General features: G+C 39.8%; 1 protein-coding gene across 1 annotated transcript; it reads left to right on the top strand.

Annotated features, from left to right (window-relative positions):
- The first annotated feature begins 6,967 nt into the window (after positions 1-6,967).
- On the top strand, positions 6,968-10,378 carry Ubqln2 (ubiquilin 2). Its single transcript, XM_021153898.3, has one exon. It carries the CDS (start codon positions 7,253-7,255, stop codon positions 9,167-9,169), a length of 1,917 nt encoding a protein of 638 aa, XP_021009557.1. The 5' UTR covers positions 6,968-7,252; the 3' UTR covers positions 9,170-10,378.
- Positions 10,379-20,650: the final 10,272 nt, after the last annotated feature.

Below are 20,650 nucleotides of genomic sequence, written 5' to 3'. Positions count from 1 at the left end.
TCAGCATCCGGATCTGTAAAGCAGAGGACCACAGTCTAAAAAACAACCCTTGAATCTTCAAATATTTTTCCTCATGGCCCGCAAAAGAATTTTTATAAACTACATATACCTTAATGCATATTTAAGTTGACACCTAACGTGTTTGTGTGTCCACTTAATTGGAAGAGTTATAATTAAATTTTAAGGCAATTTGTGTGATATTATGAATCAAAATATTTTGGTTATAAATAAAATGTTATATCAATTGCATATATCTATATCTAGCTAGCTAACTAGCAGGCTTTTAGTGCTATAGCAATTGGAGATGCACATCCATCATATTTAAAATACATTATTAGACTACTCTTGAGGAGTTAGAAATTTAATATTGTTCCATTTGCAATTTATTTTTTCTTCCTCCCAAATCTTCTCCTAGTTTTATCTAGTTTTTAATTCACTGTTTCATCAACCAACCCACTCTTATTTCTCTACTGTAACAATTATGGCTACTAAATTTAAATTTAAGGATTAAGATGTTCTGTATTAGCATTATAATTATTGGAAGTGTACAATCAGCCAAAATATGATTATTACCATCTTTGAAAATATTTAAAATAAAAAGTAAGTTTAATTAGAATTCCCTTGGAGGCTATTTTTATTATAGTATACCCTAACATAAATTGCTAACAGTATTTTCATTACTTATTTTTATGAATATGAGTTACTATATACAGGGGAATATTAATACATTGTTATAACATTATCCTTTCTTTGTTTTCTTTCCAAAAATGTGCTAAAGCCAATATAATGACTTATTTTTATCAATTATTTTAATGATCATATCAGTTAACAACTCAGTTCTGTCATTTGCATAAGAATGTATAATGTAGTTATTAGTCATTTCAATATGTATACCAATATATATTTCAAAAAGTCTCTGTTTGTTTCCCTTGGGATTTTACTTATGGAGACAATGTGAAATGAATTATAGTGAAACTGTGTGCATGTAACCGAAAGATATCTTTACTTTGTAAATTGAGGAAAGGTTAGTTGCAAAAGAAGATGGCTTGCCTTCAGGCACTTATCCTAGCAGTTCAATTTTAAGAAAGAAGATCTATGAAAACTGAGTATCTAAAAATGTTTGCTTTGAAATTGTGTCCTCTCACTTTGCCCCTTCTTAGAATTGGAAACAATCACCCATGGAAGGAGTTACAGAGACAAAGTTTGGAGCTGAGACAAAAGGATGGACCATCTAGAGACTGCCATATCCAGGGATCCATCCCATAATTAACCTCCAAACGATGACACCATTGCATACACTAGCAAGCATTTGCTGAAAGGACCCTGATATAGCTGTCTCTTGTGAGACTAGGCAGGAGCCTAGCAAACACAGAAGTGGATGCTCACAGTCAGCTATTGGATGGATCACAGGGCCCCCAATGGAGGAGCTAGAGAAATTATCCAAGGATCTAAAGAGATCTGCAACCCTGTAGGTGCAACAACATTTTGAACTAACCAGTACCCCGGAGCTCTTGACTCTAGCTGCATAGGTATCAAAAGATGGTCTAGTAGGGCATCACTGGAAAGAGAGGCCCATTGGACATGCAAACTATATATGCCCCAGTACAGGGGAACGCCAGGGCCAAAAAATGGGAATGGGTGGGTAGGGAAGTAGGGGGGAGGGTATGGGGGACTTTTGGGATAGCATTGGAAATGTAATTGAGGAAAATACGTAATAAAAAATTGCTGATTTTCTGCCCCCCCAAAAAGTTATTTCATAACAAAAAAAGAAGAAATTGTGTCCTCCTTCTTTTTAAAAGACTATGTTGATAGCTTTATAAACTATTTTCTTGAATGATACTGCTTACAGACCCCCTATCTCAACTTGCTTTTTATCATCTGTATGGGAGTTTTAATTTTCTGTGTTACAATCCCCAGAGTATGTTTCATGGCTATAGAATCTCCTACAGATGCTGTTCTATTCTTACAGATATTATTATACTTGGATGACCACTAAAATGGTAGAATTGTCTTATCTGGATATTTCTACTTTTTCTTCTTTATGGGTGTGAATCAGACTGAAAAATAAAAGCAGTTTTACTCATTTCTACCCAATGAAAAATGCTTTTTTCTTCATAGCATCCTTCCACATTATTTTTATTTTAATGTTTTAATCTAAGAATTATCCCTCTTTCTCTCTTTTTTTCCTTTCAACTTCCCATTGATTTTGTAAATCTTTTTTCATTGGTTATTTTATTTATTTACATTTCAAATGTTGTCCCCCTTCCTGGTTTCCCCTCCACAAATTCCCCATCCCCTCCCCCAGCTTCTATGAGGGTGCTCCCCCACCCACCCACTCACTCCAGCCTCACTGCTCACCCACCTATCCACCCACTCCCACATCACAGGCCTGGCATCCCCCTACACTGGGGCATCGGGCCTTCACAGGAACAAGGGCCTCTCCTCCCATTGATTCCCAATAAATCCATCCTCTGCTACATATGCAGCTGGAGTCCGATTTTGTCAATCTTGAGCAAACTTAATTCTAAATTCTTTTGGAAGGCCGTCATGAATTTCAGTTTCTTGCATTGTCTGTAACACAAAACTCTATTCTATACAACACAGGGAGGCAGATATTCACTTGCAGCTTGTTTTTTTTTTTCCCCAAGTTCCAGTTTTCCTCACTTCTGATGAGAAAAGTGTGGATACACAATTGAAGGAAACATAACAGCTTTCCATCATTACCGTCCTCACAAAGAGACACTATTTGCTCCTTACAGACATAATTATATTCCCCTTAAAGTAACTACCACACCCTTCCAAGAAAGTGGGCTAGTTATCCTCTTGCTCTTGTGCAATTTACTCCAGTGCTTCATGGCTTTAAGCTTTTAAGAGACCGAGTAAAAGAAAGCAAAACAGAGGCTCCTACTAAAAGCATCAAACATCCTAGAGTGGAGGCCCAACCTGATAAGAAAAATCAATGAAGCAGCTGTGGCAGCCACTAGCAAATCAGCATTCACACCTTATCTAAAGAGTGCAGCCTCTATTCACCTCCAGGCAAATTATGGCGAGGTATGAACTCAATGTAACCAGATCATCTAGTTTTGAAACTGAAGTCATAAATCTCTGTTTGGGACATTTGCCAAGTTTTAGGTGTTGGCAGGCCAAAGCCAGCCCACGAATTGCCAGTTCATAACTTACATCCCAGAGATTAAAGTGGATATGCAGCACTAGAATTTCTGGGCATTCAAGAAAGACTGACTTGCACATTATTTATTTATATGTAAAGTAAATGGACAAAGCAAAAACTATTAGAAGATTGCAGTGAGCATGAAGGTAGAAAATATAACCCCAGAGCAGACTATGCGCTAAGTAAATTGTATATTTGCTCTTTTGTGTCACTTGATATTTTTAGATTTAATTGTGTAATTTGATTTGCCAAGAGTAAATGTATTTCATTGTTCTTATTTTCCCAGAGGGATATATAACAGAGTAATTACCCTCTTTGTGTCTGTTTCTCTCTGTATCACTATCTCTCTATCTGTCTCTGTTTATCTCTGTCTCACTGTGTCTCTATCTGTCTGTCTGTCTCTCATGTCTCATGAACTAGCACATTTTTTTTTTTTTTTGGACAGGGTTTCTCTGTGTAGCCCTGGCTGTCCTGGAACTCACTCTTTAGACCAGGCTGGCCTCGAACTCAGAAGTCCGCCTGCCTCTGCCTACCAAGTGCTGGGATTAAAGGCATCCGCCACCACTGCTCGGCCTACTAGCACAGCTTTTAAGAACATGTTTCTTAGTCCCGTTGCACCTGGTAAAGAACTTACACTATACAGAAATGATTGTACTGCTCTAATATCACACAGGTATTGGTGACTGTGGTGGAGTTTTTATTCCAGTCTCATTGACTCAAATCTTGCCCTCCTTGTATAACTATTTCTCTAGTTGTAACAGAATTTATTATTAGTATTAAATAACTTTCTGCCATGTGCATCCACAAGAATAAAGAATGATCAGAATTTTCTTTGAATTCTGTAGACCCACTCTAGGAAGATAGTATATTTTACTAATGGATACAACCACAAATGTAGAAATGCTTAGTAAAATTGTCTGAATATTTTAGTATACTTTCAATGTTGGTTAACAAGTTGGCCTTTACTTCCCAGAGAAATATGAAGTTCTTGTTTCCTGCCACAGCTACTAAAAGTAATTCAGGTAATGCTCATGAAGAGCAGGCTTAGGAATTCTTTACCAACTCTGTCAAGCTCTGGCACTACACTGTCTTTCAAATCTTTACTTACTGATTTTTGTGGTGCTTGGGATAGAACCTGGGACCTTGTGTATGCTCTGGCTAAGTTCTTTTATAGTTTATATATGGTTTATTCCATTGCTTTCATATTTAAACAAGGTAAAATGTCTTTCTAGTATCTCACAAAAAGGGAAATGTGGCAGAAAGGAAATAAAGGGGAAGAGAAAAGGATGAAGGGAGAGAAATATTGTTTGTTGGTCTTTGCTGTTTTCATTTTATGGCTGGCATGTCAGGTACCTCTTCCAGTTTTCTTTGTTGTCCTCTTTATTTGAATGTGTATTACACTAATTTTGCTATTATTGGGCATTTAAAATCTTAAAATGTATAAATTTGACTCTGAATTCATTCACATAATACCCCATAAATCTAATGTTAATGAACTCAGACCTGCTAAAAATGAATATTCTTGTTCACCACTTATTTCAGTTGGCTTGGGATGGGGCCTAGAAATTTCTATCAGTATCAAGTTCCTTAAACTACATATAGGGTAATCTTGTGGTAAGTATTGAGATTATATTCTCATTATAATTATGCTTATCAATTCATTCTACTAAGAATTTCAATTTGTAGTATCTCAAAAGTGTTCGGATTTCTTTAAATTTTAAGTGTTTTCTTCTTCCTCATTTTTGTTAATAGTATTTACCTTTAAGAGTAATTAAAGATTACTTGTGATATAATATTAAATTTCTCTTTATTTTCAGAAAAGTTAAACATATTTTAACAGATGTGAGTTGTCACTATCTAAAATCAGCCATTGCTGGTAGCCTGTCATGTTTCCTTCTATTTTAGAGACAAAGCACATTTTTACAGCTTTAACTCCAGTTCCATTTAGTCATTGTCTTGAATCCTGTACCATTTCCTTTTCCTTGTGACTAGATATTTAGAATGACTGCCTCTTGTACATTTATTTTCTGTTAGCTTTTCTTTCAGTACTAGGAATTGAACCCAGGGTCTCTTCACACACGGTAGGCATGTGCTCCATCAGTGAGCAGCAGCCCAGCCCTTCTAGCTAATAGAATATTTTATATACATATGAACATATGCTTTAAATACCATAGATATTTACATTTGATGTGTGTCAGTTACTTATGTTTTGATATGTATTTAAAGCAAGTATTCTTTTCATTGTACATTATATCAATATGAGCTCTTGTATATATGATGATTTTTATACTAGTCATGGGTATAATGGCCCTGTATTTTGTTTTACACTGAGATTTATTAAGGTACTGTGATGTAATGATTTTGAAATGCTGTTAAATCAACTCTAGGTTTTTGTATGGGAAAAGGATTTTCTGTGTTCAAAGCAAGAGAAATAAATGATTTCAGAATAATTTCTTCTATAAATCAGGCATTCTATAACAGTAATACTCCATTTTTTGTTTTCTTTATTTAATCCATAATGATTATGTTAATTTCTGCCACGACTATTGTGTGCCTGTCAATTTTTATCTTTACTCTTGTCTGAAAATAATATTTGTAGTTTTTAAAAATCATAAATGCAATGCATATTTATCCATCAAATTCACAATCTTATAAAAATAGAAAATAAGAATTATTTACAATTTCAGCTCTTACTAATAATTACCTTTATCATAATGGAGTATAGCCTTTCAGATTTTTTTCACACATACAGTCTACAAGCTTTTTGATACTGACACCTACACACATGTATTGTTTCCATTTGTTAAGAAAACCATAAATCCATAAAAAAAATAACCCCAAATATCGTCTATTATTTTCTCCTAACTATAGTGCATTTAATGTATTTTTTTAGAGACACGTAATACTACATGAATTAGCCACCATCTTTTAGACACAGGAATTATTTTATTGTATGGCAAAATCATAGTATTCCTGTCACAGACCCATTTAACTAGCTAAACGCTATTTTTTTTTTAAAATGCCACGTTGTTTATATATACTTTTCGAATTGATTATTAGGTCTTTCTAAACAAAGGTGCAAATCCTTAAAATGTCCATTTGTATTTTCCAACTGCCCCATTACAACAATTCATACTACGACTAGCATGAGAGTGCATTTTCTCGGCTCCTGGTCAACAAGGTTTAACGTTCTTTCTTTTTTTTTTTTTTAATCGCTGCCAATATGATAAACCCAAAGGAAAAATCTCATTGTGTTTATTTGAATCCCTTTGATTAGGAGCGAGCCTCATCTTTTCAGAAGCCTGTTGGCCGTTTCTCGGCTTCTTTTGTAAAATGCTCGCTCCCGCCATGCCTTCCCTTCCCCCAACCGGGCGCTCGTTCTCCCTTTTTGCTTTGTCAGAGTTCTTTACTATTCATTTTTCGTCCTTTGCCTGGGATCGGTTCAATTCAGGCTTTCATCCTTTCACTGCCTCCCAGATTGCGAACCCACATTCTCCATTGGTCTTTCAGTGGCTGCTAAAGAAGCTGCCTCCCTCTTCCTCCTCCTGGCCTCCTCCCTTCCCCCTCGCCTCGCCCGCCTCGCCTCGGTCCCCTGGCTTTTCTCTCCAGCCTCCTTCCTTTTCCTTCTCTTCCCCCCTCTCTTTGTTTATTTCTCCCTCCCTCTCCCTCCCTCCGCCCCCCCCTCCTCTGCAGGGCAGGAGTTTTGCGCTCGGCCGCGAGACGCTCGCTGGGCTGGCGCCGCGTCAGCAGGGGGCGGGGCGCGGCCGGGGGCGGGGCGGGGCGGGGCGGGGCGGGAGCGCGGGCGCCGCAGCTGCAGGAGTCGCTGGGAGTGCGCGCGGGCAGATCACAAGGCGGCGGCAGCGGAGACGGCCTGCAGGACCTGCTCTCTCAGCCCTCAGCCGAGGCCTACGCCGAGCCCAGTGCGCAGCCGACGATCGGGAGGAGCCGCAGCCTTCAACTCAGAGGTACTGTGATCCGCGCTGCCCGCCGGGCCGCCCCAGTCCGCTGCTGCGGCACCTCCTTCCCTCGCGCCCTCTTCGCTCGCCAGCGCCTTCCCTGTGAGCCTGCGTCACCGCGGCCGCCATGGCTGAGAACGGCGAGAGCAGCGGCCCCCCGCGCCCCTCCCGCGGCCCTGCGGCGGCCCCAGGCGCGGCCAGCCCGCCGGCCGAGCCCAAAATCATCAAAGTCACTGTGAAGACCCCCAAAGAGAAGGAGGAGTTCGCGGTGCCTGAGAACAGCACCGTGCAGCAGTTCAAGGAAGCGATTTCCAAACGCTTCAAATCGCAGACCGATCAGCTCGTGCTGATTTTCGCCGGAAAGATCCTGAAAGATCAAGATACCTTGATGCAGCATGGCATCCATGATGGACTGACTGTTCACCTGGTTATCAAAAGCCAGAACCGTCCGCAGGGCCAGGCCACCACGCAGCCCAGCACGACTGCGGGAACGAGCACGACGACCACGACCACCACCACGGCGGCGGCGCCAGCGGCGACGACATCATCGACTCCCAGGAGTAGCTCCACACCTACCACCACGAATAGCAGCTCCTTTGGGCTGGGAAGCCTTTCCAGCCTTAGTAACCTGGGCTTGAACTCGCCCAACTTCACCGAGCTTCAGAACCAGATGCAGCAGCAGCTCCTGGCCAGCCCTGAGATGATGATCCAGATCATGGAAAATCCCTTTGTTCAGAGCATGCTTTCGAATCCTGATCTGATGAGGCAGCTCATCATGGCCAATCCACAGATGCAACAATTGATCCAGAGAAACCCAGAAATCAGCCACCTACTGAACAACCCAGATATAATGAGGCAGACGCTGGAAATCGCCAGGAATCCTGCCATGATGCAAGAGATAATGCGAAATCAAGACCTGGCTCTCAGTAATCTCGAAAGCATCCCAGGTGGCTACAATGCTCTGCGGCGCATGTACACTGACATTCAAGAACCTATGCTGAATGCCGCACAGGAGCAGTTTGGGGGCAATCCGTTTGCCACGGTGGGGAGCAGTTCCACCTCTGGGGAAGGTACCCAGCCCTCCCGCACGGAGAATCGGGATCCGCTGCCCAATCCTTGGGCACCACCGCCAACAACCCAGACGGCTGCGACCACCACCACCACCACGACCACAAGCAGTGGCAGTGGCTCTGGCAGCAGCTCCAGCAGCACCACCGCCGGGAACACCATGGCTGCAGCTAATTACGTGGCTAGCATCTTCAGCACCCCAGGAATGCAGAGCCTGCTGCAGCAGATAACTGAGAATCCCCAGCTGATTCAGAATATGCTGTCTGCGCCCTATATGCGGAGCATGATGCAGTCGCTGAGCCAGAATCCAGATATGGCGGCCCAGATGATGCTGAGTAGCCCGCTGTTCACTGCGAATCCTCAGCTGCAGGAGCAGATGCGTCCACAGCTCCCGAATTTCCTGCAGCAGATGCAGAATCCAGAAACCATCGCGGCCATGTCAAACCCGAGAGCGATGCAAGCGCTAATGCAGATCCAGCAGGGGCTACAGACTCTAGCCACTGAAGCACCTGGCCTCATTCCTAGCTTCGCCCCAGGTGTGGGGATGGGAGTGCTGGGAACCGCCATAACCCCTGTGGGCCCAGTCACTCCCATAGGGCCCATCGGCCCTATAGTTCCTTTCACCCCCATAGGCCCCATCGGGCCTATAGGACCCACTGGCCCAGCAAGCACCCCTGGCTCCACCGGCACTGGCATCCCGCCTGCAACCACTGTGTCCAGCTCTGCACCTACTGAAACCATAAGTCCAACCTCGGAATCTGGACCCAACCAGCAGTTCATTCAGCAAATGGTGCAGGCTCTCACTGGAGGAAGCCCTCCACAGCCGCCGAATCCTGAAGTGAGATTTCAGCAGCAACTGGAACAGCTCAACGCCATGGGGTTCTTAAACCGCGAAGCAAACTTGCAGGCCCTAATAGCAACAGGAGGCGACATCAACGCTGCCATTGAGAGGCTGCTGGGCTCTCAGCCATCCTAATTACGTTTCTGTACCTTGAAAAAAAATGTATCTTATTTTTGATAATGGCTCTTAAATCTTTAAACACACAAAATCGTGCTTTACTTTTATTTTGATTCTTTTAAATCTGTCTACCTATAAATCTAATAGGATGCATTTTAAGGTGGAGTCCCTCCCTCCCTCCCTGCTCCTCCTCCTCCCCCCACCCTCTCCCTTCCCTTCCAGCCTGCCCTCTCCCCTCTTTGTTTCCTTCATTCCTTTCTTTTCTTCTTTTGATTTCCTTCCTTCTCTGATTTGAATGGTGGGAATCAATACTGTTTCACTCAAAGGTGTTGCATGCAAACACTTCTCTTTATTCTGCATTTATTGTGATTTTTGGAAACAGGTATCAGCCTTCACAGTTGGGTGAACAAGTTTTGTCCTACAGATGTCCAGTTTATTTGCATTTTAAACATTAGCCTATGATAGTAATTTAATGTAGAATGAAGATATTAAAAAAAACAGAAGCAAATTATTTGAAGCTCTCTAATTTGTGGTAAAATATTGCTTATTGTGACTTTGGCATGTATTTTTGCTAGCAAATGCTGTAAGATTTATACCATTCATTGATCGTTTTTGCTATTTGTACACAGTACAGTAAGCACAATTGGAATTGTACATCTAGAAGTATTACTGTAGAATCTCTGAGCAGAATATGTGTAACCAAAATAAGAAAGAATATAAGAAATATTCCTGAAGCTAGGTATGTCTCACAATTTTGTAGAATCTTACAGCATATTTGATAAATTTCTCAGTGAAAATGTTGGCTAGGCAAGTTCAGTTAAAATATAGTAGAAATGTTTATCCTGGTTTCTCTAAGTATACATTAAATTGTACAGAAACCTTACAGTGTAACATTGTGTCAACAGTTGCAGATTGATTGTATATGACCTTAATCTTTGTGCAGCCTGAAGGATCAGTGTAGTGACTCCAGGAAAGTGCTTTTTATCTAAGAGTTCCTCAGCTTCTCCCATGAAGAGACCTTCATATGCATTTTGATTTGTAATTGGAAATGTAACTTTTACTGGAAGTGTCATGTGATGTTTGCATTACTTTTAACTGCTATGTATAAAGGAAAGTGTATCTTTTGGCTCTATCAGTTATTTCTCTTGTGCACAGGGAAAAATGCATTAAAATGACTAAAAAAATAAAAAAATAATAAAAAATGGAGAAAGCTCTTTCATTTTGCCTTTTGGCCCTAGAATCACATCTAGAAGGGTTAGCTCCCCTCACAAGTGTTTATTTACAGGGTTGTACTATGGGAAATTATTTTTGAGATGCACATTTAGATGTTCTAATTATTGCCCCCAAAGGTTAACCAATTATTAATTAGTATTTCCCCTGTCCCCCCACCAGTATATTGGGAATGTGACTGGGTTTATTTTAAATAGATAATATATGGGAAACGATAGCATCCCGGTGTCTTTTAGAAACAATATGTTGTTTTATGAGGTGGGGTACTGGGAGGATTTTTAAAAGCAGGATCTCACTGACTAGCTTTTTAGCTAGTCTAGCTCCTGCTAATTGGACTCCTAGCTATTAGGAAGCACATTGTGCTACTAATAGGAGCCTCTAGTGTGCTCATGTGGTCATTTTAATACACAAAATTAATTTTCAGACATTATTTTACATTAACAATCACAAGCACCTATTTCATAAAATTCTGGGTGGCTCTTTCCTGCTAAGCTGATGTATCAATGGTAAGTTGAATGCCCTCTGTCAAATGTATAGCATGGGCACTAATTGTGTGTGCTGCACAGTATGTAGCAGTACTAATAAGGATGGGAGAGAAGCTTTTTTTTTTTTTTTTTTTTTCTGTCGCCAGAATGTGTTTGCAGCAATTCTGTTTTGTGAAGAAACAGTTCTCGGGGAGATGGCCAGCAAGTGCAAACGTCTGAATACTTGATTCCTGGTAAGACTCGGTGTATAGTAAATATTGGCCATGATTATTTCTAAATAGTTTTTTTTTTTTAAAAAAAAAACATACCTAATACCATTTGGTCCATCCCTGTTTCTCAGAACAACATCTTAGGAAATGGTGATTTATTATCTCCATGCTCTGTGGTAGTGAGGATTTGAGATTAACCCAGAGATAGCCTAAAGTAATAAATTTAACTTAATGATGTGAATGATTTTAGAAGTAAATACTAAAACTGGGGGCATAGGAAACTAGCAGTAAATCTGTCACCACATGAGAAGCTGGATGCCGGCTGAGGCCTGGCTCAAGCAATTAAACAGATATGTTTATTCAAAACATCCAAGGAACAGAGAATCTTTGAACTTTGCCAAATGTATATTTTTTTAAAGTATGCTGTGTAATTCCAGAAAAGATCTGTGCCTATTAAATCTATTATTCCCCCAACTTTATACTTTATTTAAAAAAAAAACTGCATTGGCCTCACTTTAAATTACTTTTAGCTGTTATTCCTCTCATATGTAATACACTTTATATTATTTTATTGCAGGTTTATTTTTGTAGTCTCTTTATTTTGGGTTCTTTTCATCTACTGAACAATGTATGCACTTCACCACTGTAATCAAGAAGGTATAACTTGATTTGCTATTCCTCTGCTCAGTTACTGAGAGTCACAGTGTCCTTAAATTTGCTGGGTGGCAAACAAACACGATTCAGCAGCATGTGGCAATGAGGTGGGAGCTTAGGCCAGCATCCGGCCCGGCAGGGGAGCTTCACCAAGACCTCATCTGCTCCTTTGGCCTCTCCTTCATGTATGTACAGGTTTATACACTTCCATTTCTGATGAGTGAGGTTAGGTAGTAGGAACAGATAAACGACACTGTAACAAATCCTGTTGCTTCATGAAAAAGGGACTCTTGCCTCCGCTGCAGGCCTCCATGTTAGTTGAGAAACCCAGTGTTTGAATGTGGCTGAGCCTGTCCTCTTAAAGAAGGGAATGGGCTTTAAATTCTGTCAAAATCAGAGCAAAATGGAGTCATTATTACTAGGGCTTAGTAGAGGGGTCAAACCTGTGACCCATGTCTTACATTTTACAGAGTGACTCAAATCTAGACTTTGGCCTCAAATAGTTAGAGTTATCTACAAAATGATGTTTGGCACAAATCTTAATTTGGTAAAAGTGAAAAGTTTAAATGCCAGTAAGCTTCCCCATTTCTACTTTGATATTGTTTTCTTCTGGGACGTGTAAATAAGATAGAAATTATACTGTCCCTTCAGCTACTTCCTTGTCCATGCCTTGTCCTTTAAACTATAAATAGTCAAAAATAGGTTTGTGCCATGAGGTGTTTTTTTTTTTTAACCTTAGAGTGATATTTTTCCTTGCTTTATGTATTCATTTTACATTCCTATTGCAGTCCCACTCTCTTCCCAGTCCCACCTTTATAAATCCCTCCTCCCATTACGCCCACCCACAGACTCACATCAAGGCAAAACAGGACTAGGCAAACCCTCTTCCACCGAGGCCAGATAAGGCAGCCCAGATAGGGGAAGGGATCCACAGGCTGGCAACAGAGTCAGAGACAGCCCCCTGCTCCAATTGTTAGGGAACTCACGTGGAGACAAAGCTGTACATCTGCTGCATATGTGCCACGGGGTGAAGGACGTAGGTCCAGCCCCTGCATGCTCTTTGGTTGGTGGTTCAGTCTCTCTGAGCCCCCATGGGCCCAGGTTAGTTGGCTGTACTGTGGGTTTTTTTAATTTGTAAGGATGTCACATAATTTCCTTTCATATGACCCTATCAACATATTTTCCAAAAATTCCTTGAGAGTCCTGTTGTCCTTTTCATTTGAACAGGTTTTGCCCAATTTTTGTTTCTATCGCTTTTATCAATGTGTTAGAGGAAGAAAAAGAATTAAGAACCTGTTCTTATGCGGCTGTCTTCCCAGAAATCTGTTGGGACAGTTGAGGGAAAAGCAATTTTATAAAAATAGAAAGGAGAAATATGATTTGGCAGACATCAAGCAGCAGACAGACCACACGGAAGAAGGAGCAAATTTTATCAAGTGATATACATGTTGGCTTAGGCTTTAAAATTTGGTTTTGGGCTCCCTCACCCACGCAAGATTTGGTAAAAGCTCTTTAAACCAATAAAGTCAAGGATTTACAAAATCCAACCTTTGAAAAAAAATTTTTTCCCCAACATCTAATGGCCATAGTATTCAACAAATAGGAATTGAAACATATAGCTTCAATTGTATAGAGGTATTTGAGCACAAATAGACTGGAGGCATTTGAAGTCAGCACTTTAAAAAATCCAACTTCAAGACTTCTTAGACTGGAGGCTGGGGTAATGACCTCGAGGGTAAGAACACTTGCTGTATAATTATGAGGACCTGAGTTGGAATCCCCAGCACCCATGTGAAAGAAGAGGCATTCATGTGTGTGCCTCTAACCTTGAAATGTGGGATGGAGACATCCCAAAAGCTTGCTGGCTAGCCAGGTTATCCCAAAGGTGAGCTTCTGCTTCAGTGAGGGACATTTCAAGGCAATGAGGCAGAAAGCAATAGAGGAAAGCACCTGATACTCTACTCTGCCTCTACAGGCTTATGTGTACCTTCACAACATGTGTATGCACCACACACAAGGCACACACACAGAGACAGAGAGAGACAGACAGAGGGAGATACAGAGAGACAGAGAGAGAGAGTTAGTTCTTGGGCTAATGTGTATATTAGCAAACTTAAGCTAATTTCAGAAAATATGCTATAGTTGACTATTAAAAGTATTCATGAGCATGATAAACAGAAACTGATATTCTGCTATAATATGGATTTCACAATACCATCTTGTCATATAGTTAATTTCTTTGTTCCATTGGAATAGCAATAATCCCTAGTAAAGTCATTGTTATAACAATTTTATATGATAGCACAATTTTTTTAAATTAAATTTTATTTTTTACTTATCCACTTTACATCCCACACTGCCCCCTTTCTGGCCACCCTCTCCCACAATCCTTCCTTGATCTCCCCTTCTCCTCTGAGTAAGTAGGGGGTCCCTGGGTATCTTCCCCCTCCTCCAACCAATGCTGGCACTTCAAGTCTCTGGGAGACTAAGCACTTCCTCTCCCACTGATACCAGACAAGACAGCCCAGCTCGAGAATATATCCCACGTAGTACCAGTTTTATGTTCCTTGGTTTATCAATAAGGTTAGATAGCTTCCTTAATGTTGCATTGCTATCAAGTGTCAAACTCAAGATTTGAACCCAATTCTGAGATTCTAGAATATTTTCCTAACAATTCCATAACTATGATTTTGCTATACTATACTAATTTTGTATAATATACTACGCCACATTAAATCTATTAAATATATCCACCTATTAATCTATCATTAGAGACTGTAGAATTTTATATCAGGTGGCCTGGTATTGCTCAGTAGACACTTATCTCTTGTTAAATAAACACATCTTTGCTGCTATTTACCCTGGAACAGGTTACATAAAAATGCACGCATGAGAACCGTCTTTGTCATAAATGAAAAAGCAATCTAGAGTCCTGCCTTTGTGACATTTGAGTTAAGACAATATTTGAAACTGCTTTTTAATATCATCTGTTTGCAGTGGCCTAATACATGTGGTATGTCTGAAGTTGGCAATCACGTGTGCTCCAGCTGCCCTGGACGATGTCTGCTTTAGGCTGCACTGTCTCTAGAGACCTTGGGAGACAATAGCAATTGTGTACCTCACTGAGGCTTTTGACAGTTCCTTTAAATGGCCTTGAGAATCAAATGAAGTAGCAATAGATCAGTGGTTCTCAACCTGTGGGGCGCGACCCCTTGTGGGGGTGGGGGTCGATGGCCTTTTCACAGGGTTCACATATCATATATCCTGTGTATCAAAAAATATTACATTACGATTCATAATAGGAGCAAAATTACAATTATGGGGTAGCAACAAAAATAATTTTATGGTTGGGGATGTCACCACAACACGAGGAATGCTATTAAAGGGTCGAAGTATTAGGGAAGTAGAGACACACTAAGCTAGATGATAAAAGACAGAGATAATAGGCTGTAGATGGTTAGCGCTTTGGACCGACTGTGTTCAGTCAGTCAATGTATATTTGCCAATCAATGTGGATAGATATTTCCTGTCCTGTTACAGACGTACACAGAAGACAGAGAGGCTAGGGGAAAGATTGAATCTACTAGGATTCAATCTAATAGAACCTAATATGAATTGCTATTCATTGCAGAATTGAGCTTCCAAGAGTAGGTGGTTATGTAACTTGAGTGTGGCATATGTGAAGAAGAGTGGGTTTTATTTACTATAAGTTCAAGATGAGCTAGCTGTGTGGGGTTACAGTGCATACACATGTAATGAAATTTTAGACGTTGTTAGAAGAGGCATGATGCCCAGAACAAAGAATGTTTTGTTCTGTACTTGATAGTTTATGTGGGAGTCTGGGCCATATCAGAGTGCTACAATTAAGATGTGCATTGATAACTTGGAAAGTGACCAAGATGGTGAGTGGGTTCCAAACAGACACAACAATTATTGAAAAGGTCAGGAATGCTTTCATCTAAAGAGATGGTGGGTAGTTTCAAGTAACGGAAGGCCTGCCACGCAGGAGAGCAGTGAGGTTTTACTTGGAGTACCTCCAGAGGGCAGATTAATGAAGACAAGACAAGAAACCTGAAGTTTGCCCTGCGGTTACAGACTTTGTAGCAGTTCATCATAGATACCTTCCAAGCTAATTGAAGGAGAAGTTGAAGCAGAAGCCCACTCTGTTGAAATGGTCAAGAATGGTTTCATGGGGCTGGAGAGCTCAGTGGTTAAGAGCACTGATTGCTCCTCCAGAGGTACTGAGTTCAATTCCCAGCAACCACATGGTGGCTCACAACCATCTGTAATGGAATCTGATGCCTTCTTTTGTGTCTGAAGACAGCTACAGTGTACTCATATAAATAAAATAAATAAATCTAAAAGGAAGAAAAAAGAATGGTTTCGTATATCGGTTACAGCTCTGGAATAGAGAATCTTTAAGAGTCTTAGGAAAGCTGATATTCTTCTAGTGGACTTTTCAGTTGCTCAGAGGAGCTTCAAGATCTGGGATAAAAGTTTTTCTTTAATTGGATCATGGCACAAATATCTGCATTTCATAGTTTAAGAAATGGCAATGTAAAAGTAAGATGTGTTACCATTGTTGACGTATATGATATAGATAAATCTATTACCCACATTCTTTTAAATGCTGTGCATGAGCGAAGGACCTAAACTACACATTCTCAACCTGAATGTCACAAACTGCTAAGAGTTTAAGAGTAGAAACAGGGAAGGGATACTCAGGTTGAAAGACTGTGGTTGGAGGGTTGGGTGGGTGTGTGGGTGGTGTCTGACCTAGTCTTCTTGATGTTATTCCCAAGTACTTTATCATTTGTAGTGATGCTTAAGGTATTGGTGGGATGAAGCAGACAATGAGAGTGGAATGTAAGATACAATGGCAAAAGGCATTTTAAAAAGGTTTCATATATTCTTTGTTTACAGAGATCTATTTAATGACTAAAACTGTACTTTTCCTTACAAGGAACCAGAATTATACATGGAATCATCTTAAAATTCTAGGTCACCACACTATGCTCTAGGATTCTTTAAAAAAAAAAGATTTATTTATTTCATTTATATGAGTACTGTCACTGTCTTCAGATACCAGAAGAGGGCATCGTATCCCATTACAGGTGGTTGTGAGCCATCATGTGGTTGCTGGGAATTGAACTCAGGACCTCTGGAAGAGCATGCAGCTAGTGCTCTTAACCACTGAGCCACCTCTCCAGCCCAATTCTTTTTTTTTTTTTTAAGACAGAGTGTAGCCCTGACTGTCCTAGAACTCACTCTGTAGACCAGGCTGGCCTCCAACTCAGAGATCTGCCTGCCTCTGCCTCCCAAGTGCTGGGATAAGGGATGTACCCTAGGATTCTGAATGATCTGGAAAAGAGTGTCCTAGAATTAGTGACCAGACTGAAATTCACGCCACATACCCCTTATTTGAGGAATGTGAATTGAATCTCAAATATTTGTATGAATGTGTATGTATGTCTGTATGATAGCTCAGTCAATTTCCTGTGCATATATGCATTGATGAACTGCCTTGATACATTTCCCCTATAGATTTGGCTTTCTGTATGAGCCTTGACCTGAGTGACATTTATGTTACTAGAAGCCATAAGGAAATGGTCTTGCCTTCTTACTCCATACCTTGCCCATGATTATAAATAGATCCCTATATGTAAATGAATTTAGCTCCTTTGACTTCCTTTAACATAAATGACTTTTTTACCCATCGATCAGATTTATTATCAATTCAATTTGAAGACAATTTTCAATCTTTAATAAGTTATATTCATATCTGAGATTGTTTAAGCTTTCTCACAGAGAAAAAGAAATCCAAGCAGCAGCTAGAGCTGCAACACAAGTTTTCTTCTGTTCATCCTCAGGCGTTTCTACTATGTGGACTGAGTGACTGTAGCCAGGCTTTTCTTCTTCTTTTATTTTTCTATGAAACAGAGTCTCGCAGCCCTGGTTGGCCTAGAACTCACTATGTAGAACAACTGCTGTCACGTAAGATCTGGGGCTAAAGGTATGTTTTACAGTGGTGCCTGGCTACCCAGTCTCTAAGTTAAAGGTTATGATCTTTGACTCACTGCTCAATCCATTTTGAGATTTGGTTGATATTGTCCTCTAGCTGTTCTGGTTCATTACTGGGCAGCTGATGCACAATTTCTTCTTTGTAAATTACTTGAAAAATCTCACTCTGAATATTGTCTTATAGTTTCTTCTCAGTATAACCTGTTGTTTCAAGTAGTTTGTACAATACACCATTATCTGTTCTCAACACAAACACTACATGAAACCAGTATTCAGGCATGAAATCACAGCCATGGTAATCAACCATCAAGCCGCCCTCTCGAATCTGATGCTCTAACTCATGGACGACCCTATCCTCCTCATCTAGGATGGGACAGCCATACTCGTCATGATAGCCGTCGTATAACTGCCGTTGTTTGCTTTGTGTCAGGGCCTCTCCATGCAGCCATAAATGACTTTTAAAATGGCTTTCAAATGGCAGGAAGAAGGATGTTAGCATAGTATATTGCAGAGTTCCCATAAATTTTACACCCAACTTCCCTCTATTTTTGTCATTTTACATTGGTTGACATAGTATAGATATTGTAATTAATGAAGCAAGTTGATAAAGTATTACTCAGTCCATATTTAGCTCAGATTTCCTTAGATTTTACCTAATATCTTTTTTGTGTGGGTTCAAGCAATTCATACAGGCACCATATTATATCTATTCATCACATCTCCTTAGAACTCCTCCTGACTAGGACAGCATCTCAGAGTTTTCTTGTTTCTAATGATCTTGATAGATTGAAAGAGTACTGGCCAGCTATTTTGTCTAATGTCCCTCTATTGGAATTTTACTGACATTTTTCTTGTGTGTATGGATTTTTAAAAGGACTATCACAGAGGTGAACTACCAAGTTTATCATGTCATATCAAGCATGTACAGTCACTGTGAATTCTTCCTATTATTATTGGCCTTGATCCTTTGCTGAAGAACACTGTCATGTTAATATCCACGGTGAGGGTCTTCTCTACATCCTTTCTGTACTGTACTCTTGGAGAAAGTTGCCACATGCAGATCTTATAATGTTCTGTGTCCTTGAGGGTGGCATATCTGCAGAATTTATTTAGAGTTCTTCTTAAAGGGAGATTTATCTCACTGCCACCATTTATTTAAATTTCTATATTGGATTATAACCCAATACTGTATTTTGTTGTTTAAACCTTTCAGTTTTGGTCACTGGGTACTTTTTGAAGTCTACCCCTCAGGCCTATAATGCATACCACTATTTGAGCTTTTCTTACTTCCTGATACCACACGATTCTCTAAGGTCACATTGTATATTTCTTGGCTCACTTCTCTGAAGAGCCCTGGTTCCATTTTCTAACAGATTTCCATTAAAAGTCAAGATCTGGATTTTATCTGTGCTTGTTACTATTGGGGTACATTAAGTCTACATAGAACCTTTCAGCTCACAAAGTAAAGAAATACGCATATCTTTGACCTGTGTATGCACACAGTTCTAAATCTTTTTTCTATACAAAATCATGTGTTTTTATTAGGGTAATAATGAGATCTTACCGATGTTTTAAGTCTAACTGGTGCCCAAAGGACCATTAGTAACCCACGGTGCTTATCCAACCCTGTGCCCTTACCTATTTATAATCTCTCACTGTAACAGTAAGGAACCTGAATTCTATCACTTTTTATCTATACACTTAATTAGTTAATTCCTGTACACATTTATAGAAGTATCAGATTTATTAATCCATAGTCTCATGGGAAATAGCTTTATCGAATGAAGTCAAATACTATGGCATACTTTGTTTTTACCATTAACACTATAGACTCCACTTATCTCCCCAAATTACTTAAGTCAGCACCTGTATTTCTATATTTTCAGTGAAGTTGTTTCATACAGTGTGTGTGTGTGTGTGTCTGTTGTGCACAAACGTGTGTGAGGGTTTCTATTCCATTATCCATGAGCCAAGGAAGAAGTCAGTGCTCTCTTCTGTAATTCCTTCCCTCATTTCTTTGAGATAGGGTTTCTCACTGTACCTGGAAGGGCAGCAGCCTACAAGCCCTAATCTTTTTGTCTTTGTCTTTCAGAGTACCTGGGTTTTGGGAACATACACAACCACATGCAGCTTTTGTAGTTGGTTCTGGAGATTTGAACTCAGATCCTCATGCTTACACAGCGAGCACTCTTAGGTACTGAGCCACCTCCATGAGTCTGCTTTATACTTTTGAATATAATTACATTGTCTTGAAATATTTCTTTTCCATCTATAGGATACCCACTCAATTGCTTAATGTAATTTATAAAAGTTTTAAAATACGTGAAGCTTCTTTCTTGGTTCTATAAAATTCTATGAGTTTTGAAAGATGAATACTGTCATGCATTTATAATTATGGTTTCATATGATATAGTTCAGTTGCCTTAATAAAACCCCCCCTGTCCTTCATCTATTCAATACTCTGAACCCATGGAAACTACTGAACTTTTATTACCACTATGGCTTTGACTTTTCCAAAGGGTATTGGGAATCATATAGTATATAAACTGCCTAGAATGGCTTGTCTGGTATAGCGATTTGCTCAGAATCAGTCATGGATTCTTTTTCAATATACAAGATTTCTTTTCATTGGTTAAACCCCAGTTTGTTTATCTTACTACCTAAGGGCAGCAGTTCTAAACCTTGATGACTGTAAGTACAACTGCTATGAAATTCACATGTGTGTAGTCACTTTGACTTTGTGTGCCATTTTCCAAATTCATATTTCCCTTTAACCATTGGAAAAAGTAAATTAATTAAATATGAAAATAGACCTCTGATAATGAAACCTCTACTTTGCAAATTAACATATTCCAATAATATAATACTGATTAATTTTGAATATGTAGTCATAAAATAAA

Source organism: Mus caroli, unplaced genomic scaffold (assembly GCF_978045245.1).
Source record: "Mus caroli unplaced genomic scaffold, Mus_caroli_1 scaffold_5, whole genome shotgun sequence".
Taxonomy (NCBI): domain Eukaryota; kingdom Metazoa; phylum Chordata; class Mammalia; order Rodentia; family Muridae; genus Mus; species Mus caroli.
Note: the sequence above shows the minus strand (reverse complement) of the source record. Positions and strands in the feature narration are given on the sequence as shown.